This window comes from Exophiala dermatitidis (assembly GCF_000230625.1).
Source record: "Exophiala dermatitidis NIH/UT8656 unplaced genomic scaffold supercont1.1, whole genome shotgun sequence".
Lineage (NCBI taxonomy): Eukaryota > Fungi > Ascomycota > Eurotiomycetes > Chaetothyriales > Herpotrichiellaceae > Exophiala > Exophiala dermatitidis.
Window position 1 is genome coordinate 1,989,225 of NW_008751646.1, and position 24,371 is coordinate 2,013,595.

A 24,371-nucleotide genomic window follows, 5' to 3' on the forward strand; every position below is an offset into this window, starting at 1 on the left:
GCCCACTTCGATCTCGAACCCCCGGCTTCATGCAAGGCCCAGACATCAAGCCTTACCAGCAATGAGCTACCCGCTGATGCTCCATTACCACCGCGAGATTCCTACCGCTGTGCTGCCTGCTGGCCACTCTGCCATACGTCGTGGACATGCTGTGATACGTCCCGTGTCTCTGAGTCACAGCATAGATGACTGAGTCAAGATCGTGGTTGTGGAAAGAACATAGTAGGAGACAGAACAAAACGGAAGTCATGGGGCCTCAAAGGTGTCCTCCTACTACCAGCGACCATAACCACAGAATCTCCTAACCTATATACACTTACGCTCACTTACATGATCCCTCCATAGCAAGCATTTTACCTCCATCACTATGGCTACCAGAAGGGTTCGGATCGTTTGTATCTCAGACACGCACAATCAGACCCCCAAGCTGCCGCCTGGCGACATATTGATCCATGCTGGCGACCTGACTAACCAAGGTGCATTCTCTGAGCTCCAGAAGACCGTCGACTGGCTTCGAAGAATGGACCAGTTCCAAATCAAGGTTGTTGTTTGTGGAAATCACGACATCACCTGTGATATTCCATTCTATCAGCAGTACGGAGCTTACTACCACAACCGAACGAAGCAAGACCCTGAGCGTTGCATTGCCTTATTTCACTCGGACCCTTCCATTGTCTACTTGAACCATGAGGCACGAATTGTCAGAGTCAACTTCGCAGACGGCTCATATTCGACCCTCAAGATCTTCGGTTCGCCATATTCGCCCACGCGACGGCTCTGGGCTTTTGGCTACGAACCGGAGAATGCTTTTCAGCTGTGGAAGCAGATACCGTTGGACGCGGATATCGTGGTCACCCACACACCAGCGAAGTTCCATCGAGATGAATCCCATTCGCACGGCGCCGCAGGATGTGAGACCCTCCGTGAGATGCTGTGGAGGGTCCGTCCTCGACTGTTCGTTTGTGGACATATCCATGAAGGATATGGAGTGGAGGTCGTCACATGGGATCTGTCCTGTCCCAATGTCAAATTCAAAGAAAGAAGCGTGCGAAACGTGCATGACCCCCGCCCAGAAAGCAAGAAGCAGTTCACTGTCGACTTGTCAGCTAGAGCCAGGTCAGGGACATTGCAGAACGATGGAAGCCCAGGCAATCTACTTGTCACCAAACAACTTGTCAAGCTTCGAGGTATCGAAGTCGACGGTGCTGCAGACAACAGGGCAACAGTCGAAACAGACGAACAACTCCTACCTCCAGTTCCCTCGCCTCCACGACCACCGTTTCCCGACTTCGAAAAGGCAGAGCGACCTATGTCCTTTATAGCTGAAGATACCAACGCTCAACGGCCTGCAACCCATGGGCTGGGGGCTCTTGGCCTGAGCGGTCGGTCGGATCAAGAAGCAATATCTGGGCGCGAAGGGAGAGCGGAAACTTGCATCGTGAATGCTGCTTTTATGGCTTCGAATTATCCACATCCAGGCGGCAAACAGTTTCACAAGCCGATTGTCATTGATATTGATCTGCCAGTGGAGTATCCTCAACCATCTACATCTGCCTAGATCAGAACAAGCTTTTAGCATCACTTTGTGTTTATCTCTTCCACACCACACCATTCTGCAATGAACAGTGCAATGGCAGTTGTGATCCTCTTCAAGCTCTTGATACTGACCCATTCATCAAAGCCGTGAATGTGTGAACTGATTGGGCCATAGCACAACGCCGGGATCTTGTCGTACAGGGCATGAACCCGTGTGTCCAAATAGCCCGCCGTCATGAAGGTCTTCAGGTCTTCGCCTGTTGCATGCTGATGAGCCCTCCGAAGCGTGTTCTCGGCCTCGCTTCCTGGCTGAAGCACATATCCCTCGGCGAAGAAACCATTCCAGATGACTTTGGGAGGAGTCTTGCTCAAGAATGAATCTGTCTGTGCGAACTCGGCCACTTTCTTCTCAATCTCCTCCGCCGCAGACTTTGCACTGACCCCTGGGAAAATGGAAATCCGGCAATCAACCCGACACCATGCCGGAACGGAAGACTGCCAGTCTCCTCCGTTGATCATGGCGACGTTCAAATCTATCAAGCAAGATCAGTTAGAGCCGTCGCCTAAAACCCGCAGAAACACGTGTGCCAGTGGCAAGCTTGGCAACAAAACAACGGTCGAAGGACTTACTCAGGGGATGCTCCTCGTTCTCAAAATGCTCCAACCCGACCTTCCTCTGATTCCATTCTTGTTCCAATTCCCTCAACGCCCCGACCACCCTCCAGCATGCGTCGAGTGCATTCATTCCTGCCCCCATCTCCCTCACATGCACCGGAGTCCCGCGCACCTCGACCGAGAACCACAAGACCCCGACATTAGCCCTCACGAGCATTTCTTCTTCCGGTTCCGGAATCAGCACAGCATCGGCCTTATAGCCCTTCAAGTGGGTCATCAAGGTCCCATTGCCAGTGGATTCCTCCTCGACCACAGACTCTAGAATAACCTCCGAAGCAGGCTGCAGACCGAGCCGACGCAAAGCATCTAGGGCGTACAGATTGGCCGCGCTGCCCGCCCGCATATCCGCACCGCCTCGGCCATAAAGCCTGTCACCCTCGATATGTGCGCTATACGGGTGGTGGGTCCACAAGTCCACGGGCCCAGTGGGCACGATATCGATGTGGGCGTTCAAGATCAGACTCTTGCCGTGACTGCACTGTTGTTGCGACTTATGCACACCCACGACAATGGGCGCCTTGGAGTGGGTTGGACTGAACTTGCCCCCGCCAACGTGACTCGCTAGCAGGGTTTCGTCCATGTCGAACTTGACGGGCGAGTAGCCTCGGTCGGCGAACTGTTGGAACACAAAGTCCTGCACGGGGCCTTCCTCGCCGCGTTGTCCGCCAAACCGGATCAGGGACTGTGTGTATGCGATTTGCGCGTCGAAGTTGTCCGAGACGGACTTGGTGATCGATTCGATCAGCTCCTTTGACAGTTGCGGCATCTTGATGTGACTGGCCTGGGTGCAGTGGTCCTGGTCCTGTTTTCTTGATAGGATGAAATGCTGTGCTCGAAAAGACCGAGAACACTGTGGTTTCCCGAGATGATCTGATATGCTGACCGTGTTACGTCTCAGACCCGTTATAGGCAGGAGAGAAGTTCCTCTTTGGACGAGTTTCAGAAAAAGACCTATGACTGACACAATGTTTACAGGTCGACTTTGAATCAAGAGTCGAGAACGAGGTTCTTATCGAGTCTGAGATGGATGGACGTTGCCGATTGGGGTTCAGGTTGTTCAATAAAGAGTAATCACAAGCCAGATGCTACTAGTAGTCATTGACTCGCTTTCCTTGAAAGATAAAGCCGGAGGACTCTATGTACCGTACTAGTAGTGTATATGAAGGGTTCATGACAATATGCTACGTTTTAGCATCTGACATCGCCCGTCCCCCATCTCCTGGAGAGGAGCGTTATCAACCTCGGACAACCGTCAGTCAACCCGTCAACGAAACACGACCGACGGACATCTCCTCCTCGACCAGACAACGACTCCGAGTCCGGCAATGCGAAGCGGATCAATGATATAGTCAGTCACACTGGCAGTTATACTCAATAATCTACCCTGTCCCGTCCAGACAGATGCTATCTAAGGTATCTACCGCGGCGTAGTACCTACTAGCAGCAATCTTTGGAGCCGGGAGGGCGCATTTGGGTCTCATTGGACGGACAAAAGACGAAGGACGACGGACTCGGAATCGATAATTTAGAAAAATCGAACAAATGGACCTGTCCGGCTGTCTACCAGGTGTTGTCTCGTGTGATCGCTCCATTCATGCTATTCAAATTAATTCAAGTTTACCATTGATACTGAAAAGGAGAAGGTGGACTTAGGTTTTCAGGACAGAGACACAACAGAGGCCTTATAAATAAATGTTCGTTGCGCGAATCCTGAACTCCGAGACAAAATAATTGTACAAGAGTTGAAATGAGCGCACCTGCCTTTCCAAAGCGCCGTTCTTACAAGTACATAGTAGTAGGCCAGCTGAGAGTGGCCGAGAAATAGCAGCGGCAGTAGGCCACTGACCTTGATTTCCAGATTCGACCTCAACACAAGTAATGACAGACGCTTCCATGTCCTCTCCGCCGAGTAACTCCTTCACCAACCAACCTTGCCTCGACCATGCGCTCCAAACCAGGGACCGGCCACCAATTTCGCCACCTCACCTAAAGCACAGTAGGGAACAACAGAAACACCGCCAGACGAAACATTGTAGGTACCATTGCCACGTGAAGCTGAACCCGAGAACGCATTAGAATGCGCCAAACTTGCACTTTTCCACCAGACGGCCCCGGTCAGAAAAGAAGCCCGCTTGCTTGATATGTGTCGGCTTCCCTGTCTTTTCGTCAAAGAGGTTGAATCCAAAGTTGGCGGCGTGAGGCGGCGTGTATAGATGCAATGACACGGCAACTTCAGTCTGAGATGGATTCGAAATTTTGTGAAGACCGATCTTGTCTGAAATGTATGTGACTTGGTTTTCGGAATAGCTTGTCTCCTTGACAATCTGCGGCGGGGTCGACCTGCCAGAGGAGTCTGAGCCGCCAGTGTCGCTATCATCTGGCTGGCACTGTGGCAAGGAATACAGGGTTTCTTTGAGGTTTCCCTTGAGTATCTTCATCACACAGTGGGCGTTGGCATGGTCGTGGATGGGGCTGCACCGGCCCGGGTTCCAAACCACCACCAACAGATTCGACTTCCCGTTCCCTTCGTCCACGAGATTCCGCGTATAGTTCCTACTCGGATCGGCAAAGGCGTACTGATGCCACTGGCTTTCTTGTGAAACATATCCTTCCATCAGACGGATAAGATCATTCTCATCAACATCGGCCGAGTCGATGCCCGAGGACGGACCCAACACATCGGACAGCGCTCGTACTAAGCGATGGAACTCGTCCGTACGGTCGATTGTGTTGATCTTCTCCTGATGCTGAGGTGGATAAGCATCAGGTCGGAGCAGATGTGGTGCACTTTCCGCTGGCGTTGACTGATAAGATAACATGTCGACAATGTGGAGTAGATGATACAAGTAGTAAGGTAGGCGCAGCTGGGGACGATGCCGCGATGGATAATGAAATATAAGAAGATGAACCACAAGAGAATAATAAGAGGTTGGGAACTATTTGGCCTTTTGGGATGGTTTGTTTGTGGTAGCAAACACCTGAAGCCGGTCGACCGCTATTCCCGTAATAGCAGCTTAGTATTGATGGGCTATCAAGTAGCGAGAGGTGTACGTCGCTTGACAGTCTTGATAGCGAGGGATGACAGCCGGAGTGCCAGCGGAAGAGATGAAGCTCCAATGATAGCAATACTGCCGACGTAACAAGACTGTTATTTTGACTCACGATTCGTCCTTGGTAGGACGCGTGTCCCCCTTTACGAATCCGGTGACCTCGTATCAGATGTTATTCCTGACCGCCAGACAAGTAACGTATGCTGCAGAGGAAGAGGATCGGCGACTTCGGGGTTCAGGGCGCACAGGGCCAGGTCTGCTCTGAAGCACGGTAATAACAGCACAGTCGTATGCGGCCCAAGAGTACCTAAGTAACATGAAAGACTCGGAGCTTTCCTCGAAATATGATAGACAAAGACCTTGTTGAAATCATCGAGACGACAACTACTGCCATGCTATCAAAATGTGCTCAGCGGGGCACTTCAACGCTGGTGCCAGAAAAGAGGCGGCTTGCTGATAAGGCTGTGGGCACAATGCCAGTCGCCGCCGACGCCATCCGCAATCGTCAGGCGGATTCCGGGGTTCAGAAAATGCAGAGGCTCTCAGGCTGTGGCTGGTACGCTTAGGAAGCCTATAAGCGGGTGGATTGTGGTCGGCTTAGGAGACTGCGGAATTATTATTAGGTGCCAGAAATGGAGGGGCACGGACTGCGGTGACGGTGAGTGCGGTACAAGTGCGTGCAGTGGTAGGTACTGTTCTTTGTGGCACGCCAAAAATCCTCCACAATTGAAGTTCAAGTTTGGGAATGCAATTGAAATGGCGCCCGAGCTGTGGTGAAGTTGCTCGAACGCAGCGACAGCGAGACCTGCAGTGGGTGCGTGAATAGGCGGTGGTAGTGGGAGTGGCAATCGCCATCATCGTGTTCGAGGGCTGCCAAATGCCAGTGCAGTGCCTGCGCTTCGGCGTCATTCCGTTCCACCCACCGCAGTGGCACACTTCATCTATCGCAGATTTGCTCCGTACAATCAAATTCATACTTCTGCGGCGCATTCATCAACCACGGCTTTTTCCCTTCAGCACCAGTTCGCATTTCGTAGACAAGCTCACAACTTTTGCTGTGGCCTCATCCTTGCAACCCTCTGGCAAACCCTGTCGTCGGAGAGCACAACGGACGGTTACACGACGTCTGGTTGATTGACCCAACGCAGGTCCTGCTTTCCTTCTACTTCTGGTCCATCAATACGGAGATTGATCCCAGATATCGCTGCCCAACCCTCACCAGATTCACACCTGACCAACCGCTTCAGGCCCTGTCCTCGTCCTCAAACAACGTCTTCCTGTGCCGGTAATTTCCCCCTTCGGACACCATGGCGACCACGGTGGACAAGATCAAGGAGATCGAGGCCGAAATGGCTCGGACTCAGAAAAACAAGGCCACATCCTTCCATTTGGGCCAGCTCAAAGCCAAATTGGCAAAATTGAAGAGGGAGCTGTTGACGCCTTCATCATCTGGCGGCGGCGGCGGCAGTGGGTTCGATGTCGCCAGAACTGGAGTGGCTTCGGTTGGCTTCATCGGCTTCCCATCTGTGGGCAAATCGACCCTGATGAGTCGCTTGACGGGGCAACATTCAGAAGCCGCTGCTTACGAATTTACCACCCTGACCACGGTCCCTGGACAGGTCATGTACAACGGCGCCGCTATTCAAATGCTGGACCTGCCGGGTATTATTCAGGGAGCCAAGGACGGTAAAGGTCGTGGACGGCAGGTCATTGCCGTGGCGAAGACTTGCCATTTGATCTTCATTGTTCTTGATGTGAACAAGCCTCTCACGGACAAACGCATCATCGAAGCTGAGCTTGAAGGTTTCGGTATCCGTATCAACAAGGAGCCCCCCAACATCGTCTTCAAGAAGAAAGACAAGGGGGGTCTGAACATCACCAGCACGGTTCCACTTACCCACATTGACCACGACGAGATCAAGGCTGTAATGGCCGAGTATCGCATCTCTTCGGCCGACATTGCAATTCGATGCGATGCCACCATTGACGACCTCATTGACGTTCTTGAGGCAAAGAGCAGGAGTTACATTCCCGTCATCTACGCTCTGAACAAGATTGACTCCATCTCGATCGAAGAATTGGACTTGCTCTACCGGATTCCGAATGCCTGTCCCATAAGCTCCGAACATGGCTGGAACATCGACGAGCTGCTGGAGCTGATGTGGGAGAAATTGCAATTAAGGCGGATTTACACCAAGCCCAAGGGCAAGCAACCCGATTATTCTACCCCGGTGGTTTTGAGGAAGAACGCTTCAACCGTGGAAGACTTTGTAAGTGAAAACCTGTTTCCTAACTACAAACTCCCACTGACCACGTTATTAGTGCAATGCCATCCACAAGACTATTGTCGAACAATTCAAACATGCCATCGTCTACGGTCGCTCCGTCAAACATCAGCCTCAACGTGTGGGTCTGACCCATGAGTTGGCCGATGAGGATATTGGTAGGTCTTCCCGCCGCCGCTTGCAGTTCCTTTCGCTAACTCAACCCCTCTCAGTGACCATCATCAAAAAATAATCTGTCCATTCATGTACGATCCGAGCAGTGCCCAACCCGCGTCCGCTCCATTTGTTGTCGCCAGGATGCATGCAAACATCTCATCAAGGATGTGCAAAGGTTCGAGCCGGGCATTGTGGCCCGGTTAGACTGTACTTGATACAGGCTAGATGCCCACCTTCCGCACATCCCCGCGCCCACGGTTTTCGCCAACCAAGCTATCGCTCTCAATGAATGCAAGGATATGAGATTCCGTAGGATTCAACTATCATGGACTTTTCAAAAGACCATGCTCTGGGTGGCCGTAATTGGTTCTGTCATCACAGACCATTTCCAGGATTTGCAGCGGGCAGAGCCTGGATGCTTAAGACTTATCGCCCGCTGAAGCACGTGACTTCAGGTCCTGTACGGTGCGGTTTCGGAGAGCTTGCTGCTTCGATGGACGGCGACGAAGACGGGCGATCGAGATTTACGGAGGCTGGGCAGCCGTCGACATCCTGAACCTTGAGGCACGGGTCCAGGCCCCAAATCGCAAGGACCTTGGGTAATCAAGGATATGGATACATGTTTTTGCAATGAACGGTAATGCCTCCAGCGCGACTCACTGAGACATGGTATATGCTTTGATTTATGCATCAAGCCACATATGCACAAGGCCACCTATGCAATGGTACCTGTCCTAATCCAGTGGACTAATCCTCAGCGCGCCATTGACAGCATGATGAAAGCTGCGGTGCCTATATAGGAGGGGAGCACGGAGAAAAAGTGACGGGGCTCCGGGTCGCTCAGGTTGCCCTGGCAGGAGAACGATACGCAGTCTCACGATCGGCAAAATATTATGGATACGACAAGTGGCCGAGAATGCAGGACTGTCAACCGGCCTGAGGAGTTGACACAATCAGGAAGCAGGTGGGCAATTGTTAGACCTCAAGGAGGGCCGAGGGCGCTTGTGATAAGCGGACGCCGGCCACAGAATACAAACTGTCCGTTTTCAAGTGCATGATGCAGAAATTGAGATGAAAGAATGGAGCAGGCGCATGAAGTCGGAACTAGAGAGCGCCACCATGCAGGATCTTCAATGCATTGATGCAGCTGTCAAGCTGTCAAACTCGTGGACGATTGTTGCACCGCATGGGAAATATATGTCTGCATAGAGCCCTGGCAGCGCTGTCTATGCCGCGTGCAGTAAGAGGCCTAGGGAGGGGAATGCGTGCGTAGGTAGGTAGCATTATTGTATGCTGGAAGAGAACTTGGTGCATGCTGGTGCCTGTCATATGTCATTTTCAGAAGATTGTCCCTTGCTAAACGTGCCTCAGTGCCCTGACCATGTTTCGCTCTCTTCAAGTTGTGTGCAACACCAACACTCCCGGCCCATAGAATGTGGTGAAGCAGCGCCACACAACCGCCCGGACGCATGCCGATCCAGGGGTCAACGCTGGCTCTGGAAGCTCGTCCACCTCTAGTTCGGTTGATGGAAGGTCTAACTCCGCCCAAAGAGTCCACTCATCCGCGTGGCTCTCTTTTCCTTGAGCTGGCAGAGCAGCAGGGCATAATGTTCAAGGCAAGGCAGGGATCGGAGTGAGGAGGATACAATGGTCGCGAGGGAGCTCTACTACTAGTAGTATGTGGTCAGAGGCCGAGGCGACGTTCAAGGAGGGTTGCAGTGCACAATGAAGTAGCGGGAGCAAGCGTTAGGTAGACACCGGGGCCTTGCAATGGTAGTCCCCTCGAGCCAACGTACAGTAGGTAAAACAGTTGCAAGGTTTGCCAATACCATTGTTCTAGCATGGCGGAGAAGTTAGACAGGCGTTGAATCGTACTGTACACGCACTGGCATGATGAGAGGAGAATGTGCTGTCGGTTGAGGAGGTGCACCACCGGATCTCGATTCTCCCATAGTTTCTACCGCCACCAACCGAATGCCAGCATTATAATCCTCCCCATTATTATTATACATTTGTCGATTGCACCTGCGGCAGGCATCGGCCATGGTCGAGTCAATAGCTCATACGCGAGCGGTTCTAGTCCCAGTGGGCAAGCTCTGTTCGTTTCTTCTCCTGCAGTACCACCTTCGAGTTCGGCGTTGCGAGATGCCCCCCTCGACCCCTCGAGTCAGTCCTTCCTACCTCTCCTGCCGCCTGCCGCCTTTCCTGCTCATCACTCGCACTGGCATTGCACTCGCATGAAACATGCCCCGAATCAAACTGCAGCTGTCAGGTCCTTTGCGAACAGCGACAACTGTCCCTGAAGCCAGTGCCACCATGCTTGGAACCCAGACTGCCAATAGCCTACTAGTGGGAGAACCCCGGTCAGTCGTGGCTTGCTACCTAAACTTCAAGCGTTGCATGCCTGCGCCAAAAGATGGCAAGGGGAGCGGGAAACCTGGCAATAACATGAGGTGCCCAAGGTCACAAACACATTGGCACCTTTCCTCGAGCACATCACTTCTCCTCATGATCCTTGACCTCATTTCGCGTCCGTGAACGCGACCGTCACTTCCAACGGGTCAGCCAGTCTTTGACTGCTTCTTTTGGCCCGTGTTGTGGTTGCACAGGACATTGGCTCGCTCGCCCTCACAGCCCCCACGACTATTGAATAATGATACAACCCGGTGGGTGAGCGGTACTTCTGCGTATTGTCATCCTGCCTGTTTGTACGGTACAGTACCAAAACCACCTGTCCTTAGGTACCTTACCTCGGTACCTATTAGGTAGGTAGTTTGCAATGGACTCAAAGATACTACCAATACCGTCCAGCTCCCACGCCGTGACCGCCGACGCCCAACCTTGCGAAAGCTTCTCGTCCAACGAGTCGAGTCATACTGATGTGCGCAGGAGCACTACCTACAGTATGCCGAATGACCTGTGCGGTCTGCGATCGCCCGCGTCATTGTTCGGCTGGCTTAGTGGTCCGCCCCTTGGATGGGACGAGGCTAGATCGAGCATTGTAGCCTTTGCCGTTCGCTTTGAAGCCGCCAGCAGTTCAATTCGCCTCTGCTGGTTTCGGCGTGATCTGACGCCGCTCAGTTGCAATGCGAACCTTGACTTCGCGTGGGGCGTTCCGAAGCGCAAACTATCGTGCTAATCGAATAGATACAGGAAGACACTACATCCCACACGGTGTGGACGACGAAGATTCAGGTCGTTATTAGTAAAAGGGCTTACGCCTCACTTCGTCGTCCACCCTCCTCGACTGATTCTCTCTGCATTCACCGATACTGAAAAGAGCACAATTCCCATGGCCGATCCTCGACTTTGACGCCTCATTGCCAATCTCAGGAGCTCTTACAGCTACACTCCCTGGTCACCTTGTCCCTGACGGTCTCGACCAAACCGCCAATTTCTGCCGACGGAACTTGGGGTTCCAGGGCTGGTCGACTGTGGCTTGTCCAGGATAGAAGGCAACAGGGCGGGTTCAGGCGACAAAGGAGGACTAGACGGTGCACCACCCTGGGCGTCCGAGGCAGGTTCGTTCGTACCTAACGGCGTCCGTCCAAGTGTGCTAATCAGTGAGCCTTAGGCCCGTTCCTCCCAGCGGCCGGCAGCTAGCCGTTCACTAAGCTTTCGCGTTATAGGCCCGAGTGCCGCCCTTGTTTTAGCAACCACCCTCTTCGCAAACCCGTTGATACTTCGAACGGGCACCGTCGCTCCAAAGGCATTACTCAGCGTCTTCAAAAGCATCATCCACGGCCTTGTCGCCCTCGCGTGGGTGCCGACACATGAGAGCTAGACACTAGAGAGAGGTAAAAGCAATACCGCCGTTCGTCCTCCGGCGACAAGCATACTATACACCAAACCATCTATCAAGCGAACTGCAGCCCAGCTTCACCTCTCGAAACCCCTCAAGCAGGCCCTTGTCGACTACTGCTCGAGTCTTGTCCGGGCCCCCTGGTCGCAGAAAAAAGACCCCGGTTCGCCTCTCGATCGTCAATTCGCCCAACTTGACAGCTCGGCTCGCCCAAACGTCTTCTGCTTGTCCCCTTCTGTATCCCGCATTGAGACTGCAACCTCTACACAGCCGCTGGCGACACCCGTCCCTTCTCTCATATGGGCGTTGCTCCCTCCGACTTTGTATACAGGCAGTGCGTCTCACGTCCTTTGCTTCCTGAGAGCCGATTGTGTGGAAACTTTTCTGCTTGTACAGATATTCTGGGTCTGGGAGGGTTGTGGAGACCAGACTTTCGGGCATGCGGGTACTTGCATTGCCATAGCATTGCTTTTCTTCAGGTCACTGGTATGCATTGCATATTGAGGTCGACAAAGAAATTGCCGCAGCTCAACCCCAAGGCCTGAATCCTCATGCAGGTCTTGATCAAGATGAAGAAGGAGCACCAGGACGCGAACCACTCTGGCTACAGCCATAGTGGCTGGGTGGGCATGTCGACCGCTTACTCCAGCAGTCCTCAACCGACGCTGTCGCCGATGCACGAGTTCCCTGGTTTTGATTACCATACAACGACTCCTATGCCCATGGAGCCATCATATATTGTGTCGAGGCCGTCGCCATTTGCTGCCTCTCACGCCCAGATGCCGCCACCATTAATCATGCCGCACAATGCATTATGGCCCAGTATGCTTGCGAGCCAACCTCAGCACACATACCACACACCCATTATACCTTCCGGAACCCTGCAAACCCCATTATCGGCCAGCACTGGTTCGGATGTGACGCCCACCAGCGCCAAAACCACGACGTCCCGTCGTAAATTGACCGACGACGAACGCCGTCAGATGTGTATTGAGGCGGAACAGAATCCGACGATGAAGCAGACTCAGATAGGCGGTATGTACCTATTATCCTCTCTTCAATTCTGTCTAACCTTGTGTAGCCAAGTTCAACGTTGAAAGAAGGTATGCTTAGAAGCCCGATGCGGCTGTGGGGGTCAGTGCTAACCGCCAGATCAGCACAGTGTCGAAGATCTTGCGTCAACGTGACAAGTACATGAACCCTCAAGTAAAAGACGAGAGCTCCAGCCCGACCAAGAAATCCAGAGCCAAGCTGCCGGACTTCGAGAAGACGCTCTCAAACTGGGTGAAGAACCAGCAGAACAAAGGGTTGTCAATCACCGACGATGATCTTCGCAAGAAAGCCCAAGTGTTCTCGTTCAGCAGGAACGACCAAGCAGTCGTGTCCAGTGTAGCTTGGCTGGAGAAATTCAAGCGCAAGCACCGCCTTGGCGCTTCCCAGGCTGACGGAGACGAGGCTGTGATGGACTCCCAGACAACGTCGCTCACAGAAACACCCATTAATGAATCTCCAACATCGTCCAGTGGCCTTGTGTCCCCTTCCATGACAGCCATCGATGAAAAAGCAAATCACAGCGGCATCAAAATGGAAAATGCACAAAGCCTATTCGACTTTGAGGAAAATACCCCGTTCGAGCAGCCGTCTAAACAAGGTGATGGCCTTGTGAACGAGATCAGCCAGGCCGGCGAAGTTGCAACTCTACTACTCCCAAGCTCCCGTGAAGTGTCGGACGGTGGACCAGATGACATGACGTTTGTTGCCAGTGCACACGAACCAACCGAAGCCCTCAACCACCAGAGGCGCCAAACTTTCTCACATACGCCTACTGTTGGTTCCGGTTCGCGGCCTTCTTCGTCCAGCCAGATGGGGCCATCTCTCCCTGTGAGGTCTTTGACAAACAGCACAGTAGAGAGCCAACAGGACGCCATTGACCCGCGACAAATGATGAAACGGCATAAAAGCGTCCCTGATATTCATTACCCTGGGCAAGTGCTGTCATCTTCCATGCAACCTCCCCCTTTACCTCGATCCGCGGACACGTCTCCAGTCAGTCATCCTGCGTCGCCTGTGGATGATGAGAACATTCGGGCTCTTCATGCCATCAAGACCTTGTTGGAGCAGAACCCTAATGTTGCAGAGCCGGATGACTACCTTGCGATCGGGAAACTTATGGAAAAATTGAAACTTCTACGTCCAAATGGCGGCTCATTGCCCGGGGGTATGCACCCAATCGACATCATGGATAGTCCTCGCATCTCGAAAAAGAGGACTATTCTCGGCATTTCGACTTGACAAACTGTGCAGATGGGGTCTCTTCGGAAGTCTCGAGCCTCGAACGCGAGGAGACCAGACCATTCTTTCAGACATTTGTATTTTGTGGAACCAGACATACGATTGCTTTCCCAAATGTTTTAGCGTGGAGCATTGGTGAACAGGGGGAACGAACCAGGCATGGAAGCCAACGACGACGACAGCCGACACCACTTCAGGATCGACACAGCAGCGGATACACCCAGGGACCAGCATTGGTCAAGGAGTTGCAATGGTGATTGAAGGCCTTCTCACGGACGACAATGACACCAGTCTTTTCAGACTCATGGAGCCTCTCTCTTGGCTCTACTAGGCTTTTTTTCTCAGTTTCGGCCACAGTACCCATCTGCAGGCCTGTGGATGACACCTGGATCCTTAGACATACCCCCAGCCTCGTGGCGACATCTTTTCTTTTTCTGGGTAAGAGGGTATGGGATGTGTGGGTGGGCAGAGAAGAAGGAGCGCGCAAGCGAAACAGGGCATCCAGGGGAAATTCGACCTGTGGGTTTTCATTTTTCTTACTTCCTTGGGTTTTTTGGGCTTTGGATCTCAGTCTCTCTCAGGGCTCACTCTCTCTCGGCTCTCAGCCTTTGCATTGGACTGTCGAACAAACACGGCAGGTGACATGATTGGACTGGACCAAATGGATTTCCTTTTCCATTGTTTCCCTTCAAACAGGGGAAGGTTTAAGCCAGAGATTCAGAGGCATTTGGAACTGTCATTGCGGAGGGGATGTACGTAGGAGTAGGACGGATGTGGCATCCCGGGAGACAAGGTCATGATGGGCCCCGCTCCTTACAGGATCACGAGTTGTATAAATTGAATTCTGACGGACTCTTCCTTGCGATAAGTGGCTCTGTTTAGCCCTCTTCAACACCGAGGAGTGAAGTGCAGTGCTTGCCCTTCAAGTGAGCTACACCACTAAACCCCCAAACGACGAACTTCCCATCCTCAGAAAATGGAGGGGAAAAGGTAAAGGAGAGTATAGTCGAAGTGGAGCCCAAGACTCGAATCAGATTGTCTAGTCTCTATCTTCTATTCATCTTTTTCACGGACAGTTCTACGGCAACAGAGCCAGCGCCAGCGCCAGCCCCTGTATATTTTATCATCATTCCCCCTCATGGCCATTTGTTGTTGGCTGCTGTGTCTCGGACTTTGTATCAAGGCTACTAGAACCAAGATCAAGTTTCGTGTCAAGATCATGCCCATGACCCTGATCCTGCTCTGGACTCTCTTCCTCAGTCAACGACACCCCTCGATCGGCTAGAAGCTCGCTCGGGGTTTTGCCCACCATCTCGGGAATCAGTCTGACGACAACATGTTCCAAGATGGCATAGACCAGGAATTTGTTCATGGCCGCATCGTCCATCCACCCTAAAAGCCGGTCTTCAATTTCGCGCCGCATTTCCTCATCAACAGTGCCACTGGCAGCGTCATTGGGTGCGCAACCGTCTTGGGTCCCCGCCGGAGTCAAAAACTTCCTGGCGACAGATTGAGGTATGAGAGACAGGAGATCTGAGGCGGCTTTCGAACGAATGCTGCGTGCTTCTTCCGGACTGGGCGGGGGCGGAGCTGGTGGGCCAATGCTGTTGTTGGGAAACAGGACTGCACGGACCTGCAGCAGCAGAGGTGGAAGGAGGGCCGGCGAGAAGAAACGCGTCGATATGGTGTGGTAAAGGAATCTATTTGAGCAGGGCAAAAGTGTTAGCAATGGTCCCCCTTCTCTTTGTCACTCTGTGGTACAGCAAGTCATAGATTGAAAGGATGTCGCAGGACGGTGACGATGAAAGCAAAATATCTTTTCGGCTGGCAGGAGGGCATTGTGCTTCTTCAGCCTGGACGACGCACAGTTGTTGCGGCCGTTGGACTCGTTCTAGCTCGTTCGGACAGGACCAAGACGCCTGAGCATTACGATTGTGGTGGGCATGGACACCCCACCAAAACACCCGTATGCCCAATATCGACCTAATGAGGCCCAATGTGCTTCATCCCAGTCCATCACTGCCTCTTGCTACCCAGCGGCGTCCTTTGATGTCCCAGTTCGTTCACGTGACCGGCCCCTTGATGCCGATCAACGGCACTCGTCTTTTAGTAGAGCAAGGGCCGTGCCGAGGGCAAAATATCCCTAAAATGCCATGTGGGCCCTTTCCCGAGGACGGTGTTCACATGAGTGGCTTCCGCATGCTTCAAGGTGAAGTTCGACACGGATGCAACCTGCCTGAGCTTCTCCGTGTAGACACTGCACCCAGTCCAGTGATGGAGTCCTGGTCCAGGAAAGTTGGTTGATGGCGAGAGCTCGGATCAGAGGCCAAAACCTGCCACCACGCATACAGACACACGGCAAGTCGAGAACTCCAGCAGCCAGGATCAAGGTCCAAGCTTAACGTTCAGAACCAAACTCCTGCAGGACTCAGGGAGTATAGTGTGGCATATCCACCGACAAGACTATGGATGGCGAGTAAAGGTAGATTTCGAAGCGCCACGGGTCAACAAGCTCTGGTTCGCGAGGGGGTTTCACTCTGTTGGAGGTCGCGACATGGCTGCCCAACCCCAACATGGCAAGTTCGGTCCAAACCTAGAAGGGTTGGAGTCCGCGCTAGTCTCCTGTCATGTCTCCAGTCCGAAGTAGCACAACAGCATGCATTGACCCCCCCGAGTAACGATGATGACAGGTAGGACAGGAAAAGGTTGACAGATAACGGTGCGTGCAAGGATCCTTAGGGAGTGTGGTGTAACCTTTCTAGCCTGCCACAACGTTGTGACGTAAAATATAATGTCTGAATGACATTATCTCAACAATGGAAATGCGTCCTTTGTCATCTGCATGCGCCGAAAATAGTCGTTTTAATGACGGGTAAAGCTGGCAGAAAGTGCGATCATGAGACCGACGGCGCAGCTGAGGAATTCCAGAGACAAACCAATAGATTGGCAGGATTGGCATTTTTTCGAAAAAAGACTTTCAATCAAGGTACCTCTTTGGCCATGGGAGGAAAAATGGGTTGCTTTCGGGCAAAGCCGTGGCCGTGCCGAGCGACAAATGTCTCAGTCTGATCCAGGGTTGCTTCAGAGCCCGGCATGATAATGAAGAAAGCCCGTGTAACAAATCATCGGCGAGCGTCTAGTCTCGTCTGTTGCTGAAGGATTCCAACAGGGAACGTAATGGAGAGCGAGGGAAACAAAAGGTGGGGCTGAACCATGTCAAGAGTGTACCATGCCGCTGTTTGGAAGCGAGCGTCAGCTTTGGAAAATGGACGAGGTATACGGTAATCCCGACCGGTAATTGGCTGCGTGGTTGCCGGTTCTCGTTTTTGGCAGGCTTTTTCGACGATTTATGTCACAACAGATCATGAGGCTCGTCGAGGTTCCAATGTATGAGATCTGGTATCGAATCGAGATACAGATAGCGAGGGCAGCTATCCCGGCCAACTCCACAAAGAGGAGATTGCTCGAGATGTCCATCAGGTAAGCAGTCAGACTGGCAAAAACCAGTTTGGATTGGACCAGTTATGGGGGAATGTCCGTCCAGTAAGAGTCCATTGCAGGCATTGTGACGATACACAAGCTGTAATGTCATGACACGTAACGGCGGTCATTTGGGATCAATCTGGTAATATGGCTGGTTTTGGGGTCCACACCCTCCTGGATCCCACACAGATGACAAAAATGGGTATCTGCATCTCGCACATGCCTGAGACATGGCTGATATGTCGAGCTATTGGCCAGCTTCCTGTCCAGGCTAGATCATATGACCTCGAGTTGATGCGATTTGAATTCATAAAGACAAGCATCCTTGACCTGGTCATAAGGCTGCCTGGTATGCGAGAGAACAACGCCAACATGGAAAGCTCAAATAAAATGCTTGCAAACGGTAGAAAAAACAGAGGAACGCAAGAGAAAACCGACTTACTTGTCGAGCGTAGAGTTTGGGCCGCCAAGACGACCAGGACCTTCTTTGAGAACGTGCTGAAAGAAGCTGAACGAGCTCTCCAACCACGGCATGCGAATCGCCAGATCGAGGACTGTTGCTATGCAAGCAAACACCCTATAACTGATGACTGCACAAGGGCTCCGCCGGTCAGCGTCGACTAGGGGCCGCGTGGATGCACGGGAGGACTTCTCAGAAGCTGGGGTTGGGGCGGGGAGGCTGACTTGATGGCGCTCGTGTTGGCGGACTCTTCGGGGAAGATGCTGAGCGTGGGCGAGGCCGATGAGAAGGAATCGCAGAAACTGATACGCGACGAAGATGTACTGAAGCAGACCCCAAACCCATGCACTAAGCGCTGATTGGTGACCTGCTGGCGAATTATTGTCCTGACCTGGTGTATCCGACGATAATAGGCCAAATTGTTCGAGCCGGCTCTGCCGGGTGTCTTGAGGAGGAATGGGCTGACCGGCGGTGGAGGAAGATGCAGCTGTCGGGCGGGATTTCACAATCTCCGCAACCTTTGAGACGACTCCATGTAAGAACCATGGCTGGCAGATTTTCTGCGCCAGTACCTGGCCAAGGATGAGGTCGGCGATGATGTCTGCTACCAGAGTTCTGAGACAAGCGTTGGCCAAATCTTCCGTTGGGAGAAGGACGGCAAGTGCTCCTTGAACAAGGAGTTGTCGATAGGCAGCTTCGTAGCTTTGTTGTTCTTCCGGTGGCACTGTAGGGTCAAGAGCTGGATGCGGGTCTAGGGCGTGATAGATCCGCAGAGGGCTTTCTCCGTAGGGGACCTCCGCCTGCGCGGTTGCGGCGGTGCGGTACACTACGATAGCCGATTGTGTCAACACGAAGATGACTTTCAGGTCTAGACTTGAGACTTACCATTAACATGTCTTTCTACCAAGACAGGCAACTCGTGTAACAACAATTCTGTCATATCAATCTGGCGTATTCGTTGTTCGACTGCCCTTGTGCAATGTGCCAGAATCTGGATAACTTCATCCACGAAGGTACGGTCCGGAGTGATCTTGGAATACCACGAGTTGACATATTCCTTGATCACAATGGCGATGATGGCATATAGCTGCACATCGACCTCGTTTGAACTGGTAAGCGGAGGTAGAATTCCTTCGATTCCGGCCGTCGACGATCCCTTTGAGTCGGTTCCCAGGGCCCCTTCGGCCACCAATGTTCTCCTGATCAGGGCGATCGTTGCTCTTTCAGAAGTTGGATCTGTAGCTGCCGCATCTTGCCGAGGCCTGGCACTTAGAGCGCTGCGAGAGGATGATTGAGGAGTGGAGGTGACCTTGTGGTCTGCTCGTATATTTGATCGGGAGGATGAACGAGAGCCGGAAGAGGTAGCCTTGGTAGCGGCTGCGACGTCTACCTGAGAGGCCGGACGAGGACTGGAGGACGACTGCTTATTCTCAGCTGCCACATTCACCTGTGACGACTGGGCAGTGGTGGAAGCCTTGGTCGCAACGCTCGGAAAGGGAGTTCGCGACGGAGAGGAAGCGGTCATCTCAAAACCATGGCGTGGGATGGCGCATTGCGCTGGATCTTTGTAGGAGTCGGCAATGGGCTGCAACGCACTGGCAGACCGGCAGCGTTGGGCGCCAACTTCGGGGCCTGTGTCGACTGTCTAGTGGCACGGCCACGGTGGCAATGCAGGGACAGGCCGCAAGCCGTTACAAACGCACACTGGCAGTCGATCTTTGTACTTGGGGTGGAACTCGTGTTGCCGGTGTCAATTGAGGTCGAAAGAGACGTGTGTCATTCTATGATTGGCCTGTAGGTCGACTCCTCGAGGCTGCGTGCGACAACAGCAACCCGGGCGACGGGTATAGTGACGAGCAAGATAAAGATTGAGCAGGGCGAACAGTATCACACATTCATCTAGTGCGCCAGTCGCTTTTGGCACACGCTCATCGCTGCCACTGCGACAGACTCGGAGATGGACTTTTTTTTATCGCGGGTCACGGTCGAGTCCGCGGTCAATTTATGCTGTCGCGCGACTTTCCCTCTTTGGAGCAATCGGGCCGGGCCTCAGCCTGACAGCCAACACTGGCATCCGTCTCCGTCTCTGCTTACACGTTCCTCGTAATATGCCCTCCTTTCATTCATCCATGTCCATATTCACCGAGTCGATATTACAAGATGGGTGAGCATCATATCACACATCACAAAATCCCCCTATGGTTAGACTGCGACCCAGGTAGGCGACAACCCACACTTTCCCTCGCCGTCTCTCTGCTACATATATCTAAACGATATATGTGCCCTCTTCATTTGACATCCGCTATGGTCCGGTCAGCTCTTTCTTACTCGTGGCCATGACAGGTCATGATGTGAGTTTTCCTCCTCGCCGTTCTTCATCCCCCATTCTTCCTTGAAGCAAACCTGATCGAGAGAAACATCTACCATGCTCAGGATGCATATGCCATTCTCCTGGCGACGTACCACCCATCCCTGCATCTGTTGGGGCTGAGCACCGTCCATGGCAACGCGTCACTGTCGCAAACCACGCATAACGCACTCAGCGTACTCGAAGCCATCGGCAAGCCGCGAGTGCCAGTGTTTCCAGGCACTGCGCACCCGTTCTGCCGGGTGATCCACACGGCCAGCGACATCCACGGCGCCAGTGGGCTCGCCGGTAGTGGACTGCTGCCCGAGCCGTCGCGCTCTGCCCTGGCTCACTGCAATGCGATTTTGGAGATGCGCGCCTCATTACGGGCTCAACCCGCGAACACTGCCTGGCTGGTCGCCACGGGACCATTGACCAACGTCGCGCTTCTGTTCGCCCTGGATCCGGATTTGGTAAACCACGTCGCTGGCCTGTCCATCATGGGCGGATCCATCGGAGGAGACTTCACCCACGTCACCATGGGCGGCCCGCCGCAGCTCAACACAATCACGGGCGCCACTCACGACCGCATCGGAAACCGGACTCCCTGGGCTGAATTCAACATCTGGGCCGACCCGGAGGCGGCGCGCGCCGTCCTGCAGAATCCTGTGCTGCAGGCCAAAACCACTCTGATACCCCTCGACCTCACCCACCAGGCCTATGCAACGCAACAGGTCCGCGATTTGTTGCTGCATGGCCATAGACAACCGCGTGACCCCAGCTCTTCCAGCGACCCTTCCAAACCTCAACTCCAGCCCCCCACAAGGCTCCGCACCATGTTTACTGAATTGCTCATGTTCTTCGCCCAGACGTATGCCGATGTATTTGGCTTGACCGAGGGTCCGCCCCTGCATGACCCCATTGCAGTTACGGTTCTGCTAGGCGCGCTTCCAGATCCGGCTAAGAGAATAGCCTTCGACGACCGCGGCGGCGAGAGATGGAATGTCGATGTCGTCTTGGAAGGCGAACAAGTCGGCCGGACCGTGGCGACCAAGGCGAGAAATGGAATCGGTATCACCATTCCCAGGTCTCTCGATCTCGATCGCTTCTGGTCGACCCTGGAATCCTGCATGGCTCGTGCGGACGAGGCCACTGGATATACCAGGTGATTCTTTCAAAGGACAACGATCTACTACACCAACCCTGCAGAGGAATAGTGTACACCAACTCGGAGGCTAGAATAGACGGCAAGGTACACGGGAATGGTGGAGCAGCAAAAGTTGGATAGATAAATATATGATCACACAATTGAGCGATATGATGGCTCGACTTGGTACCTCTTCCAGGTCTAGATCCATGGCATTGAAGATCTTTGCCATGGGCCAAAACCGCAACAACAGTCAATACATTGATCCGTTCAGTACATGGGCACTGCCGTCGGGACTGGCGCGTCCACCAACAAATTAACCCTTGTTGCAATGAAAGGGACGCTTGTTATGTTGCTTGTGTTGTGTATGGCATAGAACAAGCGTTCACGATAAGGCCACCTTACTTTGCTTCAAATGATGGCGGCATAGTCGAGCAAGACGACCGGCGTCAATGGCCATATGGAACAAAGCGACCGCCTGCTGGCTGCTACTACAAGGACCATCCATCATCTCCTTGATTCTTGGACCAATTGCCCAGAAAGTCCGTGACAAGCTGCTTGCGTTCTATATATGTGGATCGAGAAGTCGTAGATTTCGCAGCACCATAGGTCGCCTGGCCCAATGATCGTTCTAGGGACAGGTGCCATTCTTCATCATTCATCGCTCGACGATCGTCTCTGCCAGATGGATTCTTAGGGCTGTGGACGGTGTTGGCAATTTCGAGGGCGTACTGCCAGAGCCTTTTGCGGGACACCACACTTGCTTTGCCTTGTCTTTCGTCCCATTGCTTGTAGCCTTGTTTAACGCCATTGACCAATATCTCCAGCACGTCCTTGTGCCCCCTTTGAGAACATCGGATGAATAGAGCTGATATATTGCTTGCTTTGGACTTGGATCCACTTCTGAGCTCCTGTTTCGTGTTACTCTTACTGAAGGGAAAACGTGGAAAATCTGGATTGAGTGCTTCAACGGTGAAGAACTGGCCTAGATGCTCAAGTTTGCATAGCCTACCCGACCGGGAAAACGCCCTTGCATACCCGTCATAGTTGAATTGATCGGAGTACACAATAACAGAACGAATAAAGGCATTTTCCGTCCTCTGGACAAGATGATCCGCGGGGAAGGAGATTAAGCTTGTGAATTGTTTCAAAGCGAGCTTATCGGTGCAAGATTTGGACAAGCTTGGTTCGGCATCAGCACGAGCGGGTTTCCTTCGCACATGGCCTAGCAGCGAGAAGTGACCTCGGCCTTGGAGAATTGTGGTAGCATCCTCCTCAACGGGCCAAGGTGCTGCTTCGCCAGGCGGCATGGAATTCATCAAGATTTCCATGGACGCGTCGCCGCAAGGAGCTTCAGTGGTGAAAAAGTACACCATGACAGTGGGTTTGAGACGGAATGGGGCGCGTGGCGTTGAGAGGAGCACGAACTGGTCATCTGCGCTACAGTGGTCTGCTGATTCCAGAAATGGAGATTCATATTCTGGACTCTCAAGGAGTTTCTCAACTTCAGATAGAAGCCAGTAGTTGAACCCACGCAAGGCCAGGACTTCAGCATGGCAATCATGGAGGACCAAGCCTCGACAATCTGGAAGAGCGGACGAAGAGAGACACTTCGTCCCTGTCGCCAAAGCCACGCAATCCAACTCGGGATCGTCACCCGCCCGAGCCAGCACAACGGCAGCCATTGGCGTCCATTCTCTTCTGCCATCGGGAAGAGTGCGGGGCTTACACTTTTGAGGCAGGGCATCGAACGTCGAAAGAGCAAGGCGAGCGGCCCGCTCAGCTATTGGAGTCATAACGTGGGAAAGGAATGAGGTGAGGGCGGAACGAAATTATCTGGAGAGTTGTTTGTTTCCATGACGGGAAGCGTCGGCTCAAACTGCAGAAATTGTTCGAGGGCCGTCAAGCACGGCAATCATGTTCCTCTGTAGAATTAGAGAACTTGTATGTTGGTGATGGTTGCTGCACCCGTCCAGATGTGAAGGGGAGAAATCATTTGGGTCAATAATAAAGTGATGCAGTTGCACTGCAGTGCCAGTGCCGGCCAGTGAGACCATTAATGCAGGTCACCTGATCACACAGAAGAGCGCCGAGACCGGGTTCTTTTGAGCGCTACACCTACCTAAACTCATTTCAAAGTTGAACTGAACAAAGCGAGATGTAGCTGCGCCGGGCCTGCTTACAGTTGCGACGGATCAGGTGGTGAACGTGTGAAACGAGCGTTTAGGTCCTGAGGGGCCACGAGCGGGAGTTTGGTTGATATGGATGAGAGTCTTGTGGTGGCTTGGGTGGCAGGGGGTTCGGCTGACAGTTGGAGCCTGAATGCGGAAAGCTCGAGGTTGGTGGTAATAATTAATGCTAGTTGGCACTTCAAGTTGCGCTTGTCGAACAGGCCCTAACAAGTTGTCAGACAGGAGCAACAGCACTAAAACATTTTAGGAGGTGACGGCCGCCCCATGTATGACAAGAACATTAATAAGCTGCGGGGAGAATTGAAAAGGTGCCCACGCCAGCCGGGGTTACCCCCAGGCAGCACTTGACCGTTGAACGCCCTTCTCTGGGTGCAAAAGGTGGTCGGTCACCGATAGATTGTCTAGCTAGGTAGATGTCCAAGCGACACGCGAAGCATTCCGGTGGCCGTCCTCTTAGCTCCCTCAGGTATCTAGAGACGGGAGCTATTTTACATGCGAATGTCGGTGTACAGTGGTACCGCCTACAAGAACCGACTCGATTAAAGTTGATGCTACACAGGGTCTAGGAGACGTAGTAGTGGATTCCATGGGCATTCTAGACAATCTCAGTGATTCACTTACTTCAAGTTAGGCACCCTGGCAGCCCGTGGCTGATAAATTGGCGCTTGATGATAGGCATCGTCGGCGCGACATCTGCATGCCTGGACAGTCCCTAAAGCAGAAATCTCCGGACCCCGTAGGCTCCAACCCACTATCCCCCACGGGCTGTCCAGCTCGAAGAGCAGCCCATTTTCCCGCCATTTGCCCCCGTATTCAGCTTCAACTCCTCCGCCTCGAGTTCCCATGATCCCTCCATCCAGCGATCAATCAATCCTGCAGCCGCCAGCCACCATTACGAACAGCATCATCATTGCCATCGTTGTCATCAATTTCATCTCCTCCTCGG

At 52.9% G+C, this 24,371-nt stretch overlaps 8 protein-coding genes across 8 annotated transcripts; 3 read left to right on the top strand and 5 right to left on the bottom strand.

Moving 5' to 3' along the window:
• Window positions 1-367: 367 nt before the first annotated feature.
• On the top strand, window positions 368-1,558 carry HMPREF1120_00716 (uncharacterized protein; the record flags this gene model as incomplete). Its single annotated transcript, XM_009154717.1, has 1 exon — window positions 368-1,558. The coding sequence occupies one exon, from the start codon at window positions 368-370 to the stop codon at window positions 1,556-1,558; it is 1,191 nt and encodes a 396-aa protein (XP_009152965.1).
• Window positions 1,417-3,602, bottom strand: HMPREF1120_00717 (acetylornithine deacetylase). The gene is made up of 2 exons (XM_009154718.1): window positions 2,167-3,602; window positions 1,417-2,069 (listed from the first exon to the last, which is right to left on the bottom strand). The coding sequence occupies exons 1-2, from the start codon at window positions 2,975-2,977 to the stop codon at window positions 1,579-1,581; spliced, it is 1,302 nt and encodes a 433-aa protein (XP_009152966.1). The 5' UTR covers window positions 2,978-3,602; the 3' UTR covers window positions 1,417-1,578.
• A 195-nt stretch (window positions 3,603-3,797) lies between these two features.
• Window positions 3,798-6,144, bottom strand: HMPREF1120_00718 (cysteine dioxygenase). Its single transcript, XM_009154719.1, has one exon. It carries the CDS (start codon window positions 5,028-5,030, stop codon window positions 4,284-4,286), a length of 747 nt encoding a protein of 248 aa, XP_009152967.1. The 5' UTR covers window positions 5,031-6,144; the 3' UTR covers window positions 3,798-4,283.
• A 424-nt stretch (window positions 6,145-6,568) lies between these two features.
• HMPREF1120_00719 (ribosome-interacting GTPase 1) lies at window positions 6,569-7,778 on the top strand (the record flags this gene model as incomplete). The annotated part of the gene is made up of 3 exons (XM_009154720.1): window positions 6,569-7,531; window positions 7,584-7,704; window positions 7,759-7,778. 3 exons carry the CDS (start codon window positions 6,569-6,571, stop codon window positions 7,776-7,778), a joined length of 1,104 nt encoding a protein of 367 aa, XP_009152968.1.
• A 7,144-nt stretch (window positions 7,779-14,922) lies between these two features.
• On the bottom strand, window positions 14,923-15,219 carry HMPREF1120_00720 (uncharacterized protein; the record flags this gene model as incomplete). The annotated part of the gene is made up of 1 exon (XM_009154721.1): window positions 14,923-15,219. The coding sequence occupies one exon, from the start codon at window positions 15,217-15,219 to the stop codon at window positions 14,923-14,925; it is 297 nt and encodes a 98-aa protein (XP_009152969.1).
• A 2,336-nt stretch (window positions 15,220-17,555) lies between these two features.
• On the bottom strand, window positions 17,556-19,264 carry HMPREF1120_00721 (uncharacterized protein; the record flags this gene model as incomplete). Its single annotated transcript, XM_009154722.1, has 3 exons — window positions 17,556-17,625; window positions 17,722-18,565; window positions 18,625-19,264. The coding sequence occupies 3 exons, from the start codon at window positions 19,262-19,264 to the stop codon at window positions 17,556-17,558; spliced, it is 1,554 nt and encodes a 517-aa protein (XP_009152970.1).
• A 450-nt stretch (window positions 19,265-19,714) lies between these two features.
• On the bottom strand, window positions 19,715-23,866 carry HMPREF1120_00722 (uncharacterized protein). The gene has a single exon (XM_009154723.1). It carries the CDS (start codon window positions 23,027-23,029, stop codon window positions 21,725-21,727), a length of 1,305 nt encoding a protein of 434 aa, XP_009152971.1. The 5' UTR covers window positions 23,030-23,866; the 3' UTR covers window positions 19,715-21,724.
• On the top strand, window positions 20,076-21,255 carry HMPREF1120_00723 (DNA glycosylase; the record flags this gene model as incomplete). Its single annotated transcript, XM_009154724.1, has 2 exons — window positions 20,076-20,090; window positions 20,173-21,255. 2 exons carry the CDS (start codon window positions 20,076-20,078, stop codon window positions 21,253-21,255), a joined length of 1,098 nt encoding a protein of 365 aa, XP_009152972.1.
• Window positions 23,867-24,371: the final 505 nt, after the last annotated feature.